Source organism: Botrytis deweyae, assembly GCF_014898535.1.
Source record: "Botrytis deweyae strain B1 chromosome Unknown BDEW_001, whole genome shotgun sequence".
Lineage (NCBI taxonomy): Eukaryota > Fungi > Ascomycota > Leotiomycetes > Helotiales > Sclerotiniaceae > Botrytis > Botrytis deweyae.
The window spans coordinates 1,963,754-1,981,274 of record NW_024066208.1 but is presented as its reverse complement, the minus strand read 5'-3'; the positions used below and the strand labels follow the sequence as shown (position 1 = coordinate 1,981,274).

Below are 17,521 nucleotides of genomic sequence, written 5' to 3'. Positions count from 1 at the left end.
AGATCAAGGACCATAAGCGACTCTTCCACGAGGATTTTCGCTCGAGTAGCCTGGGGCCAGGAAATTAGTTTCTGGGTTCCCTGTCTCCTTTGCTGCTGAACATCTGGCCATTGTTGGGGAACTGTATCTTGTGTTAGTTTTCGTGTCTCCGGCGATTGAGGGGCGAGAAGGGTGAGGGTGGGGAAAAGGGAAATGAGATGTGTGTGAACTAACCTTCTTGAAATAACGTCTGTGAAGTAAAAGTTATCAATAACCTTCTTCAAAGGCGCACCTGTTGGCTTGCTACCCTTGTTCTGATCTACCAATTGAACCTTGCTCAATTGTCTAAGAGCAACTGGTTCAACGACATCATAGCTAGCTAATGAAGGACTAATCTCTACCATACGATCACGCAGAGCAGCGACATCATCATATGGTAATGGAGCACCCAAGAATTCACTGACTGCTCGGATAATCTTCCAATCAGTTCTTGCGGCACCGGGTAATGAAGTAGCGGCACGGGTCATTTGTACACGTCCTTCGGTGTTGACATATGTTCCGGCCTTCTCGGTATATGCGGCACCTGGAAGAACGACATCGGCGATTTGAGCCCCACGATCACCGTGATGACCTTGGTAGACAATAAAGGCGTTCTTAGGGATATCAGCAGCATTAAATTCATCAGCACCAAGTAACCAAACAAATTTAGGCTTTGTCTCGGCAACAGCTTGGGAAGGTGTGGTGAAGCCAACTTCGAAAGCACCAGCTCTTGAGGCAGCACGTTGAAGAACGTTGTATCCATTCCACTCCTCAGTCAAGAAATTCGAGGCGTGTTTCTCAACGAAGGTACCAACTGTCTCGTACATAGCCTTGGCATCAGCGTGGTCAGTGACACCTGAACCAACGATAATCATTGGTCTCTTGGCCTCTGCCAGCTTTTTACCGAAAGGTCCAGCCAGAGTCTCCTTCAAGGCGGCAGCATCAGTACCGAGATGCTCAAATTCGAAAGTTGATTCCCATGCTTCACCGACGACACCAATTTCAAGGTCAGAGCGTAACCATTGTTTGCGGATACGAGCATTAAGACCAGCAGCTTCGTGTCTAGTGTTGCTTCCAACGATCAAAATAGCATCGGCTTCCTCTACACCCCAAATCTTAGAGTTGAACAAGTAATTCGAACGAACGTCGATTCCGTGTGGCATTGGGGCGTTTCCAGATGGTTGATCAAGAGCCAAGTTCTCAGAGCCAAGCTTGTTGGCAAGATCCTTCATAGCAACCATAGATTCAGTCTCAATTAATTCTCCAGCAATAACTTTGAATTCGTTACCCTTTGGAGCAAAATCTTTGTATGCTGCACCAATCTCAACCAAAGCTTGCTCCCAGCTGACTGGAAGGAATTTTCCATCCTTCTTGATTAATGGGGTAGTGAGTCTTTGTGTTTTCAATCCATCACAGGCAAATCGTGTCTTATCGTTGATCCATTCCTCGTTGACATCGTCGTTTAATCTAGGGAGAATTCGCATAACCTCGAGACCTCTCGAGTCGACTCGAATGTTTGATCCTAAGCCGTCCAATACATCAATAGATTCGGAGTGCTTCAATTCCCAAGGTCTAGCTCTGAAAGCGTATGGTTTTGATGTAAGAGCTCCAACAGGGCACAAATCTATAATATTTCCAGACATTTCGGAATCCAGGTTCTTCTCGAGGTATGTTCCAATTTGTAAATCGTTTCCACGTCCAGTCGATCCGAGTTCCGGTGCACCAGCAATGTCGTTTGCGAATCGAATGCATCTTGTACATTGAATACATCTGTTCATCGAAGTCTTGATGAGGGGTCCAATATTTTTATCCTCAGAGGCACGCTTGCCACCAACTTCGTGGAATCGACCACGATCAGCTCCATATCTCATAGATTGATCTTGCAAATCACACTCTCCTCCCTGGTCGCAAATAGGACAATCTAGCGGGTGGTTGGCCAATAAAAATTCCATAACTCCTTCTCGGGCTTTGTGTGTGAGGGGTGAACTGGTCTTGACGACCATGCCGGGCTGTACCGGCCATGCGCATGATGCAACTGGTTTTGGTGCTTTTTCGACTTCAACTAGACACATACGACAATTTCCAGCAATCATAAGCTTCCTATAGTAAAACATTCGGATCAGTGGGGTTGGTTCGTAATATGCGCAGTCGTGTCGACTTACTCATGATAGCAATATCTATGAAAGTGTTAGCAGAAAACTTCAGCACATAGATTTTCTAGTAGAAGCTTGCCTTGGGACTGTGACTCCTGCTTTCTCACATGCTTGAATTAAAGCAGAACCAGCTGTGGCGTGTCAACAACTTTTTCCTATCTCAGTTGTAATCATTCCCAGCATACCTTCTATAGAAACTTGTTTGCCATCTGGTATAGAAATTAGCCAAATCCTCTGTGATGTCTTTCGCAGATCCAATGCTGCTTACCAACAGTAAGAGTAACCTCTGCCTGTCTTCTACTTGTAGTCGCGAATGTTCTTGCAACATATAAACTTTGTCTACTGCTTCGTAGAGCGGATCTCGATAACGTTGACCTCAGCATGGTGTGTATGTAGGATCTGGGTGTGAAAAGAAGAAAGAAAGAAACTCCGCAGTACAAAAGAGGTGGCGAGGGGAGACCCTTCAATTGATTAATTATCTACTTCTTTACCCCAAATTCATTTGAAGCTCTCGTCGTTCGGATGTAACTTGTTAGCGTATATCGTGGAATTTACTAATCCCGTTCCCCGTCATCATGATTGGTTCTCCCAAGATGACTAATATTTCACACTATAAAGTTCTTCACATTCGGAAATTTTCTATCCTTTTTCTTCTTTTCTTCTTCATTTAAATTGTAATGGACACTTTTATTGTGGGTGTACTTGAGTGAAGCAATTCACAATCAATCGAGTCTTCCTCTATCTTGTGTTCTAGAAGAACATATACTGAGCGCTGGAATGGATGCAAATGAAATCTTTTCTACAAGAAAGCTTTATGAATGCGCAACTTACCGCCGGCTGCTACATACTACTTGAAATTCCCTAACTTCTTGTGCGCCGTTGATGAATCCAAATCGACGACATGAACGGCCAAGAATCGAGAATAGTTCGTGAATTAGACTTGGTGACGATGATCACCCTCTTTCTGGATCGTGGTTTGATTTTGGTCTGTTGCTCTCTATATATATATATATATCATTTTGACTGTTGTGATTTATTGAAACTGCTTGGCCACCACCTACTATAAAAAGCTATCGCTATGTCAAAGTCACTCATCCACTTGCTGATGTAGCCGTCAAAATCTTGTTCGTCTTGAGGACCTCGATTCCTCCCAATTCATTGTGTGCCAAAAAAGCAAACACCGTTCATCTAGATCTTTGCGCCAATTACTGAGGCCGATTTGAATCATTTGGCCAAAACCCCAAAAATAGATTTTCGTTTAAGCTAAAAACATATTTAGAATTTAGTAGTATGCTTTTATATTAAAAAAAGTATTCAATTTAATACACAACCTTAAAGGAATTAATAAAATGAAAAGAAAAGAAACACAATTATTAATTAGAATTCAAGGAATCGATTTATATATTTTTTTCTAAATTATCTTGAAAATTGAATTTTATATTCAATTTAAAAGTATTCTAATAAATCTGAATAATAATCAACCTTTAGAATCTAATTTTTTATTCTTCAAATAGTATCATATTGAATATAAATTTCAGTTTTTGAGATAATTCAAAAAAAAAATATTAATCGATTCCTTAGATTTTAATTAATAAAAAGGTTTCTTTTCTTTTTATTTTATTGATTTCTTTAAGGTTGTATACTGATTTAAAAGATTTAATAATGATAATATTATTCAAGAACTGATTAGTCATCAAGCCTAATGTATAAGGTATCAATATAAAATATAATAAAAGTAGTTAGAATTGAATATAAATTTCAATTTTTGAAATAATTGAAAAAGAAATATATTAATCGATTCCTTGATTTCTAATTAATAATTAAATCTCTTTTTCTTTTATTTCATTAACTCCTTTAAAGTTGTATACTGAGTTGAATTGTTTTCTTTAAATATTATAGAAACTGATTAAAGCTATATTAGTTATGTAACTTAAGCGAAATAAACTTGAAATAAGGAATTCTTACTAAGCTTATTTCGCTTATCTTCAAGTAATCTATGTATTATAAGGAAAACTATTTGAAAATAGATTTTAAATATTAATATACTTTTTATAGAAAATTTCGAAATGAAATTTAAAAATATGTGAATAAAGCTAACTCTAAGGGCTATTCAACGATATAATTTCTTTTATAAAAAGTCTTTAATAAAATTAAATTCTATTTGTCTTTATAAGATTTCTATAAATACATCATACAGATTCTAAAATTTCTTTTTTCATTAGGCTAAAATCTATTTTTGGGGTTTTGGCCAAATGATTCAAATCGGCCTCAGTACAATGGCAATGCAAAATTGCCTGTTCCAGATACACGAAACAGTGCCTTCTCGCGACGATCTCTGGCACGTTTATTCCAGTAACCTGAATGTACGACTTGCTCCCAAACTCTGCACCTGGTCCAGGATAGCACCTCGTCCTTACCGTTGAATGGAATATTGCTATCGATGGAAGAATCATGTCTATTGTTTTGGAAGTCTTCACACGACTTATCCGAAGCTGATAACAGATTAGCCATGCATCGCTGACATATGTCAACTGCCGTGAAATGACAGCTTGCCTTGGAGTTGTGCATTTCTGAAGGGACATACTAACTTGGTTCAATAAAAGGAATGATTTTACCAATCGACATGTAATATCTACCTCTTGCGTTCTCAAAATTCATTCGATGATCCTCGCGATCCCTCCTACCGATTGTAAAGTTTGTCCTCTCTTTATATCCTAGTTCAAATAACTCCTTGTGAGCAACATTCATGTGGAAGATAGGCATCAGCGCCTCGAGATCTTCCGAAGACGAATTATTAGCATGCAAGCCGACCTCTAATCTGCCTATGCCTGGCAATTCCAGACTTGGGAACGAAGTCGTGATGACCTCAGTCAATTTTCTGAGTTGTCCAAGTTTATAACGTTGCTGCTTTTTGATTGGAACCTCTGTTTTGTGGTATGGGAATTCAATATGGATTCGGACATCTCGGACTCGCCTCAAGAGTGGTAAATACGTGCGTAGGACCGTTTCTACGTCGTCGACGAGCATACTAGGCGGCCACATATTCTTCCAGGGTTCCCCCAACCATGATTTGAGCTCAGGCTTAAATACCTGCACGATACAGAAACGAAGTCGAAGCCTAGCTTGGCCATAGATAAAGTCTTCAAACCTGTCGTGTATCTTTTTGTTGACGTAAAGGAGAGCCATCTCACTCCGAACATCGTCGGACTTGATCCTATCATAACGTTCATCCGTCACATCCATCACACGCCTTTCTACTGCGTTCTCAAACTTGAGACTTCCGAAAGACCAGTAATGCGCAAAGATACGCAGATGCATTTCGGTAGGAAGCAAGTCAAATGCTGGCATCGATTCTGTACTTTGAAATTCGGGATCACTTGCTTTCGGAGGTAGTGAAGACATTGCGAGGAGTTCACTGAATCCAGATTAGCAAACTCATGAGTAATAGACAAGCGGCTACACTCTTCGAAGGCGGGATTCTCAGCTAGTAAGCAAATCTTCGCTGTGATCTCTTTTTCGGGGCCTCAAGAAGGTTCTTTGCTGGAGCGGCAGATCGATGGTAAGATGACAGAAAGTCAAGATGAAGGACAAGAGTCAACCCCCTAATATTTCGGAATCTAAAATACATTTCTGCTTACTTGTTTGCTGCAAATGATGTCCTCCACTCACCTGCTAGAGGGAATCATGAGAACTCCGATGATAGCAACAAATAACCTGGGAACTTCTCTCTCAACAAACAACTGAACTTCATCCCATGTATCTGACAGTGTCAGGTGATACTATCCCTCAATCTTCTTGAATGATCTTGCAACCACAAACAAAGACACAAAAACGATAAGGAGATACTTTGCTACAAGATTTGGATTGGGCATCTTGATTTGGATATTTGCCTTTGCCTGGACATGTATCAGGACCTCACAAGCAGCTAAACTTTGATTGTCAAAATTCCAAGCTCTTTTCAGTTTCTTTCTGGGATTTTCATCGCAGATAGTCATAAGATACCAATGCATGAAGGGGAGTTTAATGGCAAGATGTACCAGGGCTATCAGCAGCAGTCAGGTTGAGTCTGTAGTGTTCGTTGAACTACTGCTCTGGTAGCTTTGGTAGATTCATAGTTGATAAGGGGCAGATCAATTAACAAGCTGCATACTACCAGATACGTACATTCACCAGCGCTTTCTCAATGCATAACGTAGGATGCTTAAGAAATTGAGAAATTTTGCGTATCAGCAGCAGAGACCTACCTGCAAAGAAATCAGATGACAAAGGCGGCTTAGCTGCTTGGCTCTTCTACCCCCTCACTTCAAGTCCTCAAATCTTTTCAATCTAGTTGATTGATTTGATCTTAGACAGCTGATTTCTCAGCAGAGTTTTGTTATATTGATAGGTAATTGGATAAGGTATGTGATTTCATTCAGGCTTTCTTTGATGGAGGAAGGAGGAAGGGGGAAAGCGGGGAACCTGTTTGAGATTCACAAGGATGAATGGCCTCCCGAGGTCGTGATTGAGAGCAATTTGCAAATGAAGACTGACAGAAATTTTCCCGTTAATTCTGTCTCAGGTTAAGGGCTGTTACTGTATTGATTCGAATCAGTGAATCTTCCCACAGCTAGGAAGACGAAAAAACTTGAAAACTTGACGAGAAAATATGCAACAATCAAGAAAGCTACTGAGATCACTTGCAGATGGATCTGTGTAACATTTCCTATAGTTCTAGTACACACATTCCACAGATGGTTAGAATATGCAGTATACCTGGGTAATAGAAGCCAGAGTCTTGCTGAACTGAGAACCCAGTTAACAGAGCCAAAAAAGACTTGTAGACATGTAAATACAGGCTCTGCATAATTGTGATGAATGTCCCATTCTTGGACAACCTTGGATAACCTTGGAAAGCTTTACTTCACTATTTCTTGTTTGAAACTCCATATGGTTAAGTATGATTGATGTCTTTCATCTTCATGTTATGATAGAGAAGGAAGAAACAATTAGGCGAAGCTCGAGTGAAACTTCCAGGGGAAACAATGATTGGCCAATGTGAACACTGAACTTCAGTACATTCACTTTTCAAATTTACTAATCGAAAACAGACGAAACTGAGAAGTCCGAGGTCATTGAAAAACTTTTCATACTCATTTCATTCTGTACTAGCGTATTCTATCAGTTCGGGCAACATTCTCGTGACCTTGAATTATATTCTCAGTAGGATAAACAAACAAGTTCTCAAAAAGACAAAACAGAACAAAGTCTTCAACCACACACAACAAGCCTCAAAACTTTCTGTAATTCTTCTCTTGAGTTCTGCATTCGAAAAAATATTAATTGCTGTGCAATAAATTCTTTTTCACCAAACACAAATTACCTCAACCTCGAGGTTCGAACTGTCTATTAGACAAGTCATACAAGATGGATTACAGCAACGGTCTTGGCATCTCATTTGGCACAAACTATTCAGAATTTGAGGAACGCGATGGCAGTTACGAAGAAGCAATTGAATCCGACAACCATCATCGAGTTCACCATGGCCAGCAGATGGAAGACAGTGGAGAGACGTCAGGATATCAACCATCTTTTGAGTCTCAACTTGCCGATCCAGAAATTACTCCCCGACCAAACTCTTCTTACCAAAACCAATTCACCCCTATCAACCAAATTTCAAGTGGTGCACAAGCTCAATCCTATGGTCAACCATATCAACACAGTCAGCCCAGCACTTCCTTCCATCCTTTGAAAAACAGTGGACATCTTCAAGGTCACATGAACGCTATTCTTGCTTCACACAACGACTATGGCCAACCCATTCCTCAAGCTTTGCAATTTGGCGCAGATCCTCAATTCAATAATCATGGTCATCCTGATTATGGCTTCCAGAGCATGTCGGATCAAACTCGAATGGATACACAACATGGCTTTGGAAATTCTGATATGCAACCTCAGAAATTTACACAGAACATCAACCAGCAGTATGTGTCTCCTGCAGGTATGCAGCACCAAGAAGATCCTACTCATTCCCCATCCAATAATCTTCAGACGTATAGAAATTTATACAGGAACCAAGAAGATTTCACCAAAGTGAGCGATTGTTTGAGCTTTCAGCCAAAGCCCGGTTCTTTGAGATCCAGTCGCTTTCGTCCAGTTTATGATAACACAAGTCAGGTGCGAAATCAACTTGGCGACCAAGTGCAAAGTTCATCTTCTGCAAGACAAGGGAATATTTCAAACAAAAACAACAGAACGTCCGGTCGTGCTCCCGGAAAGAAGGGTGGATCAGCCGAAGAAAGATACTGGAATGGATTCGACACACATCGCTCAATGTGGCCTGTTCAATGTCATATTATCGAAAATATCTTACCTGGATCATGTATCTCTCACTTAACTCCGGGCGAGCAAGAAGGCGTCATTACAATGATGCAACGTTTAGGGTTGGACAAATGGAAGATTACATGCAGTGAGGATATCCAAAACTTCTTGGATCAAATTGAGTCATTCAAATCGCATCTCTACGCGAAACAAGCCCGACTCAGAGCAGAAGCAGGTTTGCCTGAGCTTCCTCCGCCTGAAGAGTATCAAAATCCCCAGGGAGATGATGATCCTCCTCTACAAGATACATCTTCATTTCCAGAGGTATCACCAAATTATCTTCTTACCTCCGATCATGGAGGACCGATCTTTGGTCAGGATCCAAGAGACTATCGCCTCGTAGGCAAGGGTCACTCGCATTATCCAGATGATGTGTCTTTCATACCAGTAGGCTCGGAACAAGAGGTCGTTGCAAGTCAAAAGTTGCCAGCTCAAGAATTCAACTCGCAACTTCGTCCTCCACCTCTCATTACCCAACATTTTCGTCCTCCAACTTTCCAATCACATTACGGTATGCAAAATCAGCAAGGCCATCCATTGGTTCATCCAAGTGATCTACTTCATCCATCGATGGATCAAGGCATGGATAGACCTTTGGATTTCTCGTATCAACCTGTCGAATTCAATGGTGGTCCACCACAGCAATATCATCACGATGGTTATGCGAGTCAAACACAGCAATACCATCACCACGGTCAACCTTTTGAGTACAGCTCCTTTCATGGTTATTCCCCTCGCTCTCTCCATCTCTATCCAAGTAACAACGCTGACCAAAATTCCCATCCAGCTCCACCCCCAGAAACAATTGAAGAGTACGAGGAAGACGACGAACAGCAAGAGGAGGTAACAGGTACTGAGTCTCAGTCTCAGACCGCAAAACAGGAACAGAATCAAGAGCAATCCGAACCCCCACAACAAGAAAACCAAACCGCAGAATCCGAAAGCGAACTTGACTCCGACGGTTGGTCTATTCACGCTGAGGAAATGCGTTCTCCACCACCAAACATCTATTCCATCCCCCAACCCGCAAATATGCCGCCCTCGCCTCCACGACCACCACCTCGTTTTCCGAGTAACGAGATCAATCCCTTCGAAGCGAGAAATAAGCCTCCTCCGATTATTGGGCCTGGAAATCGCGTGTGGAGTACTGCTCCGGGTGCGTTTGATGAGAATGGGGTTATTAGAGATTGGGATATGGCAGAGAGAAGAGAAATTGTTGAGGGGAACTGCGGATGCAAGGGGTTGTTTCATGGGGATGGGAAGGGGTTTTATTATGTGGATGGTGGTGGGGAGAGAATTTGGTGTGATGGGGGAGAAGGGGAGGATGCTATGGAGGAAAGTGGAGAAGAGGGAGACGATGAGGACAATACTGAAGATGAAGGGGAGGAAGATGAACAGTTAAGAGGAGTCCCGACATGGGTTAAGCAGGCATTAACTCACGGGCCAGAATTAGATAAGGATGAGGAGAGAAGAAAAGAAGTGGAGTATCGAGCAATGATGGCGAGGAAGGTGAAAGAAATACTCGCTAGAAAGAAAGCGAAGGAGAGAGGGGAAATTCCAGGATTTGGTTTTGATGGGGATTTTGAATCGATGGATGTCGAGTCATTATTTGATGATGCTGAGCACTTTGAGGGATATGATGCGAATCAATTCGATCCAAAGTCAACCGGTAAAGGGAAACGCAAAGCGAGAACTGCTGATTCAGAGGAGGATCTCGATGAAGGCTCACCAGTCAAGAAGTGGAAAGGAAAGGGGAGAGCTGCGGAATCAGATGAAGAATTGGATGAGCAGGAGGTTGCTAGGAAATATGCTAATAAGGAGAAGAATAAGGGGAAAGGAAAAGGTAAAGTGTTCGAACTTCCAAAGGAAACGGGAGTTGAAGATTATCTGTTTGGAGATTCTGCAGAAACGGCTCGATGGGCTGAGGGGTTGGGTCTCCAGCCTCTCGGGAACGAAGAGGAAATAGAAGAAGATAATAACGATCATTTCTACGAGAACACGAATCCTTCACTGGGTGGCTACGACACCACACGATATCCCAATAACTCCGAACTTGAACATGAATCCGCCACCGCAGATCCTGAGCTCGCAGCAACCGGCATTATCCTCCCGGCCACATTTCCAAATCCCTCCCATCCCTCTTCCGAAGAAGAAATCGAAGCCATCCCCCGACCAGCACCCTACCTCTCTCTCCGCAACCCCGGCCCCTTCAACATCTTCCAATCGCTCCTCCTCACCCCCGAAATAATTCTCGAATTCATGCTTCACCTCTCCCCCAAGAACCTCCTCACACTCTACTCCATCTGCCGACCCTTCCACACCATCCTCTCCCACTGGATGGCGCACGCCATAAAATCCATCGTCAAACACCAAGCCCCCTACTCCTACACCATCTACCCCTTCTACCTCTACCGCGAGCTCAGCATCCCCGACCCCCTCGGCACGCTCCACTCCTCCGGTCAAATCCGCCGCGTCCCCAGCCTCAAATACCACCAAATGGTGCTCCACCGCTGCCGCGTCGTCCGCGACATCCTCGCCTCCCTCGCACGCCACCGTCTGCGCTGTCCCCCCGGTACAAACCACTCCCTCAAAAAAGTCTGGTTCCTCATGGACCTCTCCACAACCCTCGACCGCGTCCGCCTAATCCACAACCGCACCTTCTTCACCGACCACGATCTCTACAACATCCAACACTTCATCGTGAAACTCGACATGCGCCTCAACTGTCCCACCGACGGACCCGGCTCCGATTTCCTCCGCAAACTGATGCTCGGCCAGCGGGGTCTCACCCCGCTCTTCCGATTACTAACTCGAACCGGTTTTACAGATCTCTACGAACTGTACCAATACAGCGTACGCTATTCCTACACTCCCCTCACCCCGGCCCCCGATCTGCATCTCGGACTTTTCGACGTCCCCGCGAATGAAATCGGGATCGCGCATCTTGAGGGCTGGGGAAAAGGATCCAAACATCTCATGCGCATCGATGAGCTCGTGATGCGGGAAGCGACGCGCAGAGAATTGGGATTCAAAGAACACATCATGATGATGTTGCTCTGGGGCTATGTGGATCCGCTGACGGGGGAGAATCTGCAGCCGAGCAGTGAGGAAATGTATATGAGTGATGGGGAGGGCCAGGAAGCGGAGAGTGAGGGGGATCCGTGGGAGGGGACGGGGATGAATATGCAGAGGTTGGAACAGGTTGTTTTGGGGAGGGCGGAGGAGAGTGATGCGGATGAGGATGAGGATGAGGAGCAGGAGGGAGAAGAGGAATGGGAAGATGAAAATGAATTCGAAGATGATCCTTGGCTGTGAATTTATGAGTTTGATTCGGCGAAAAGGAAGTTGATCTTCTGAAATACATAAACATGAATAGCTTGAGGCTATTATACTATATCAGGTGAAAAAACAGAAAAGAAACATCCACATACCTTTTTTTGTCAGATATCTATTGTACTATAGGGAATATCCATATGAATAATTCACTGCTGAATACCTACCTGATTATCAATCCTAATACAAAACATACATACCCTACCCCAATAATACTCTACCAAAAAAAGAACACAGTAATACATCCCAATCTCCATCCATCCTTCACATCTTCCACCAGCACATCTCCCACCAGCACATATAAACCTCACCCTGGAAGCCCAGGATCAATAAATAATCCATTCATCCAATTCAGCCTTCAATTTACAAGAAATACCACACACTCACTCTCTTCATTCAAACCTTCCAACCTTCCAATCTCCAATCTCCAATCTCCAATCTCCAATCTCAATCTCAATCTCAATCTCAATCTCAATCTCAATCTCAATCTCAATCTCAATCTCAATCTCAATCTCAATCTCTCAAAAGTATTCAGAATTCCCCCTTCAACTCAAATTCCATAACCACCAAACTACCTAGATCAAAACACTCCGTCCTCACAAGCACTCACTACATCGTTAAAAAGAAACCCGAAAATCTCTCTTAGTTCACAGAAGAACACCAATCATAGTAGGTAGTGTGTAGTAGTAATCACAAAAGTCACCATCACAGCGAGATATAAAGTTCCAAAAAGTTCAACTTCAACCATATGTATTCATTGGAGAAGCAGAAAAAAACGAGAAGTGTTATCTGCATCCTTCAGCCTATCTACTATACTACTGATTTTACCAATCCAGCAATTCACTCCTCTCCTCTAGATCCCATCACCTCCATCCACCACCACACAATAGAAATCGACGCACATCGTAACACACCACCGAAAAACAGAAAGAGTAGACACGAGGAAAAGTAAGCTTGCTACAATGAAAGAAATAATAACAACCTAATCACATCCATCCATCCATCCATCCATCCATCCGTCCATGCATACCATCCCCTAACCATCGACCGTCATCAGACTGTCCACACCCATCCAATAAACCACCATCCATCCATCCGTCCACCCCATCCATGCCCAAGTACCCCCAGCCCAGCGATCAAACGATCAAACCTTCTAGCAACCCAGCCCCAAATGTCCTAAATATCCACCTACACCCCCACCCAAACTAACCAATTACCGTATCAGTAAAGAAAACGATAAATGCTTGAATGCTAGTATGTGTTTTCCCTTCTCCCAGAAATGTTACGAAGGAAAAAAAAAGACAGGAGAAAAGACGCAAAGTATTCGACACAAAGTGCTGGAGAAGCCGAAACAAGGTAAAGACAACTTCATCGCGAGCACACACACAAACCGAAAGGAGAAATACAAGAAAGCGCAATAAAGAAACTTGAAAACAACATGCAGAAATCCTAACCCTTCTCAAAAAATCCCCTTTGCCAATATCCATCACCATCGCCATCGCCATGCTTTTTTGTGATTTGATCGAAAATGCGTTCGTCATATTTCCATACTCCGGTACGAAGAAGGAAGATCAGACCAGATATTAGACAGAGAAGACCGAGGACCCCGTCCAAACACCCCAACCACATTAACGACAGCACTCCTTCGCTATGCACCAAGCCAAGAACCAACCGATTCAAGTCGAAATCGTCCCTTTATACACCATCAAGCATATTTCGATCCGTTTCCATTTGCTCGCTTTCCCTTTGCAGCCCTGAAGTCAGAATCCACCTTCCGCATTAAAAGAACTCCGCCCTCCAAACTTTGTTCCATGTCAATTTTCCACATCATATAAATTTTCCCTGCCATTTTCTTTATACCGCTACCGATCCAACCGACTACCCATCCCAACCACCCATGTATGCGCTAAATCCACCTTATAAACCATTGTAACAAATCCACAAAGCCCCGACCGATAAATGTCTATCTTTCATTCAAACCCCAAAGCCATCCTGAAATATAGTCACAGAAGAGATAGTCGAAACGTATAAATGGAAAAAGGATGAGCGCAAAGACCAAGAACGCCTTAAGCTGGAGATTTGCTTGGAGCAGCAGCACCATTTTGACGAGCATCACCGCTACCCATAGACAAGTTGTTGATTCCAGATGAAAGGAAAGCGAATGGATCACTTTCACCTTGGTTAGCATAGAAATTGTTCGAAGGCCCTGCGGATGCTGGACCATTGCTGGCTGATTGGAATGCTGCCTCTGCAGATCGGCTATCAAATCCTCCTGCGCCGGCAGAGTGAACACCAGTTGCAGGTCCGAAGTGAGTATTCAATGAGGGGTATGAGCCAGTTGGTGCGCCAAGACCGGATGGAAGAGCATAAGTGCTAGGTGGGCCACCAAAGTGTTGACCACCATAACCACCGGATGGACCGAAGCCACCAGCAGCTGAGGCAAAAGGACCTGGACCAGGTGTACCAGCCATGGAGTTGGAACCCATGCTATAGTTGTTCGCAGCATCCATTGGGGAAGGATAACCAGAATCGGCAACGACAGCGGCACCAGCACGACTTGCGCCACATCTTAAACAGCTGACATTCTTGGCAAAGTTGTGGTAACCACACCCTTCAGATCCGCACTTCCAATCACCGGCACGGAAAGGAACAACGCCACCACTACCACCCATCCTTCCACCTCCGTGGCCACCTCCCATACCTCCGTGATGACCCATGTGTTGTGGAGGGGGCATCATTGCTGGTGGACCATAGCCGTAACCACCACCACCACCACCATATCCACCACCCATCTCAGCAGCTGGGCCACCACCCATGGCTGGGAATGAGCATCGGAAACAAGCAGTTCTACGCTGGAAGTTAGAGAAACCACATGATGGACATGTCCAGTCTCCAGGGCGAGGTCTGTTCTTGCTAGGTGGGAAAGGAGTAAGAATTTCTGCAGCACGGTCAAGAACGCGACTTGAAGATGGTGAAACCTCGATAGCTTTCTCATTGAGAGCTCGTCCATTCATGCAGAGACTTTCAGCGGCCTGAAATTGTGTTAGAGAATGACCACGAATGTTAAAAAATTTGATAAGTGAAGCAACAGAGAGACTAAGCAATTTATCGTAAAGTAAAAGAATGAATTCATAAGAAGCGGAAACCACGATTTGATGTTCGTGGCACAACACACAAAATAGGAAAAGATGAGTGGGGGAATTTTGGCTGACCTCTTCATGGGATGAAAATACTGCGAATCCAGAACCAGTAGGTTTGTGCTGATCTGGGGTTCGGAGCGTCCAGAAAGCAATGGGGCGACCACCGAATTGGGTGAACCAGCTCTCGAGCTCAGATTGAGTGGTATCATGGGGAAGTCCTGCCATGTGAAGAACTTTGCTGCGTTCCGAAAGAAAAGCTCTAACATCAGCACGGGCATCCATAGGTCTGGTAAGAACATCAGGATGTTCATGGGGAGGTTGTGACTTGCGAATCAACCCTCTGAGGACTCTAGCAAGTGTAACCGCTTCTTCCATTGCACGACGAGGGGAGGCCGGGGCCAAAGCTTGGAGGTGGAATGGGAGGTTGTGCTTGATTGGAGCACTAGCTTGAACAGGTTCGACTTCCAACGCAGCGCAGATATTTGAAAGCATGGATGGACCGAATGGCAGAGATTCAGGGTGATGCTGTTGCCATCTTTGGTACTCAGTTCGAAGGTCAAAAGTTCTAGAATGTTGTAAATACGGAGGCAGCACAACAGCTTTGTCACGAGCTTCGCGGGGAAGCTGGACTCGAAGATCCCATGAATCAAGTGTAACAAAAGAGAAGTCTAAATTTTGAGATGTGAGGTGCTCGGCAGCAAACGTATCGAATCGGTTGATCGCATCGCGGAAGGTACCTGCAGTACGGACATGTTCCCAAGTAAGAGTAGTCAAGCTCGCTGTAGATATTTCGTTAGCCAATATTCGGAAGGATCGGTATCAAGATCGTCCTGAAGGATTGAGGTCCGTATCTGATAAGATGGTTCCGTTCGGCACTTACTACATAGAGGAGTGATTGGAGTGTTGATGGGCTTAACAAGAACACTCTCTCGGTGAAGCTGGGAAATTTCTTGATTAGCAAGTTGACTTCGGCAGATAGTTGGAAGCTAAATTAGGATGAAAACTCACCTCGTCACAAGTTTTTGCGTCGAGTAAAATCCACCCAAGCTCTATCACCTCAGCGGAATCTTTGGTAACGTAAACGCCATGTTCATCGCAAGTGGTAGCAACGTGAATGACAACATATCGATCTAAGTTGCCTTGCTGGCCTTGAATAGCTGTCGACATTTTTTTTTGGAAGCTTTAAAAGTGTGCGAAGTATAGGAATTGAACTATTCTTCCGAATTGAGAGATGAGTTGTTGGGGGGAGGGGGGTAGTTGATGTAATCGATGGGACCTCCGAAAAACGAATAGGAGGGTAAGGAAGAGGTGTAGAGGTGAAGAGGTGAAGAGGAGAAGAGGTACTCGGCAACCAGATTAAGAACGAAGAGAAAAGTTTCCAGATATGTGCTTTAACCTTAGGTATTCAATATCTAACCTTCGGGAAAGGAAGGTTGGTTGAGAATTGGAGAAAAGAGGGAAAGGAGGATGTGGAGCTAAAAAATCTTGTGGTAAACGGTAAACAGCGAGTTGGAAATTTGACGGGCAGGGAACATTTATTATTATTATTATTTTAGCGGGACGAGAAAAGAAGAGTCTTGTCAGTGAAGAGGAGCTTTGGGATTATAATATGGAGTGAAGAGTGAAAGAAGAGAGGATGAGATGTATAAATATTATTGAATATTAAGTATTAAGTATTAATAAATAATAAATAATCAATATTGTATTTTTAATATGAATGTAAATATATAGACAACTCAAATTACACTTTGCTTGTATATTAAATCAAAAAAAGAATATTGCGTACGACATTCATCACATTACAGATTAATTATTTATATAATATACATAGGTATATACACAGCTACCCAGATAAGTACACATCCACATACACATATATATTTAACAAGAGCAATTAATCATTCATGTACTCAGATAGGTATAGAGAGATACTCACGTTGGTAGCAGTCGAATATCATCACTACATTCATCACGCCTACTCCTCCTCCATACATTCAATTGTGTACTCGTACATATCGTGAGTAATGACATCCTCTTACTACCCACCTACCTAGCAGGCAAAGTTTACTTTTTATATCGCGCCTTAACACAAGTAAGAGTTCAGGGACGTCCGGATTGGCCCTTGATCCTTTGGGGGGATATTTACTTCTTGTGTTAGTTAGTGATGACCTCAGGGTTTTAGATGATTCCTGACTTCATCTCTAATACCTACAAAGGATAGTTGAGGTCTATCTTTCTACGCCGGCCCAGCGGTAACCCTCCCCATACATACGTACATACAATACACGGAGTGTGTCGTAGTAGTAGTGTGAAGCTTATTTGTTCATTCAGCAACCCGTTCCGAGCCAGATATCGCCCTCTACATGGTACATTCTTATTATTCATAGCTTCCGGACGGATGAAAATCGCAATGTCTAGTACCTGTACTATACCTAGCAGTTCACCAGTTGCTCATCGAAAGAGGGTTTGGAAAATATACTCTGCACTTATACTTCCACTTCCACTTCCACTCACCTA

At 43.4% G+C, this 17,521-nt stretch overlaps 4 protein-coding genes across 4 annotated transcripts; 1 reads left to right on the top strand and 3 right to left on the bottom strand.

The window, feature by feature from the left end:
• Window positions 1–3: 3 nt before the first annotated feature.
• On the bottom strand, window positions 4–2,554 carry EAE98_000588 (uncharacterized protein; the record flags this gene model as incomplete). The annotated part of the gene is made up of 6 exons (XM_038948206.1): window positions 4–121; window positions 214–2,118; window positions 2,181–2,195; window positions 2,227–2,302; window positions 2,357–2,380; window positions 2,440–2,554. 6 exons carry the CDS (start codon window positions 2,552–2,554, stop codon window positions 4–6), a joined length of 2,253 nt encoding a protein of 750 aa, XP_038815883.1.
• Window positions 2,555–4,754: 2,200 nt separating this feature from the next.
• EAE98_000587 (uncharacterized protein) lies at window positions 4,755–5,573 on the bottom strand (the record flags this gene model as incomplete). The annotated part of the gene is made up of 1 exon (XM_038948205.1): window positions 4,755–5,573. One exon carries the CDS (start codon window positions 5,571–5,573, stop codon window positions 4,755–4,757), a length of 819 nt encoding a protein of 272 aa, XP_038815882.1.
• A 2,004-nt stretch (window positions 5,574–7,577) lies between these two features.
• On the top strand, window positions 7,578–11,846 carry EAE98_000586 (uncharacterized protein; the record flags this gene model as incomplete). Its single annotated transcript, XM_038948204.1, has 1 exon — window positions 7,578–11,846. The coding sequence occupies one exon, from the start codon at window positions 7,578–7,580 to the stop codon at window positions 11,844–11,846; it is 4,269 nt and encodes a 1,422-aa protein (XP_038815881.1).
• A 2,084-nt stretch (window positions 11,847–13,930) lies between these two features.
• On the bottom strand, window positions 13,931–16,171 carry EAE98_000585 (uncharacterized protein; the record flags this gene model as incomplete). The annotated part of the gene is made up of 4 exons (XM_038948203.1): window positions 13,931–14,896; window positions 15,077–15,783; window positions 15,885–15,942; window positions 16,013–16,171. 4 exons carry the CDS (start codon window positions 16,169–16,171, stop codon window positions 13,931–13,933), a joined length of 1,890 nt encoding a protein of 629 aa, XP_038815880.1.
• Window positions 16,172–17,521: the final 1,350 nt, after the last annotated feature.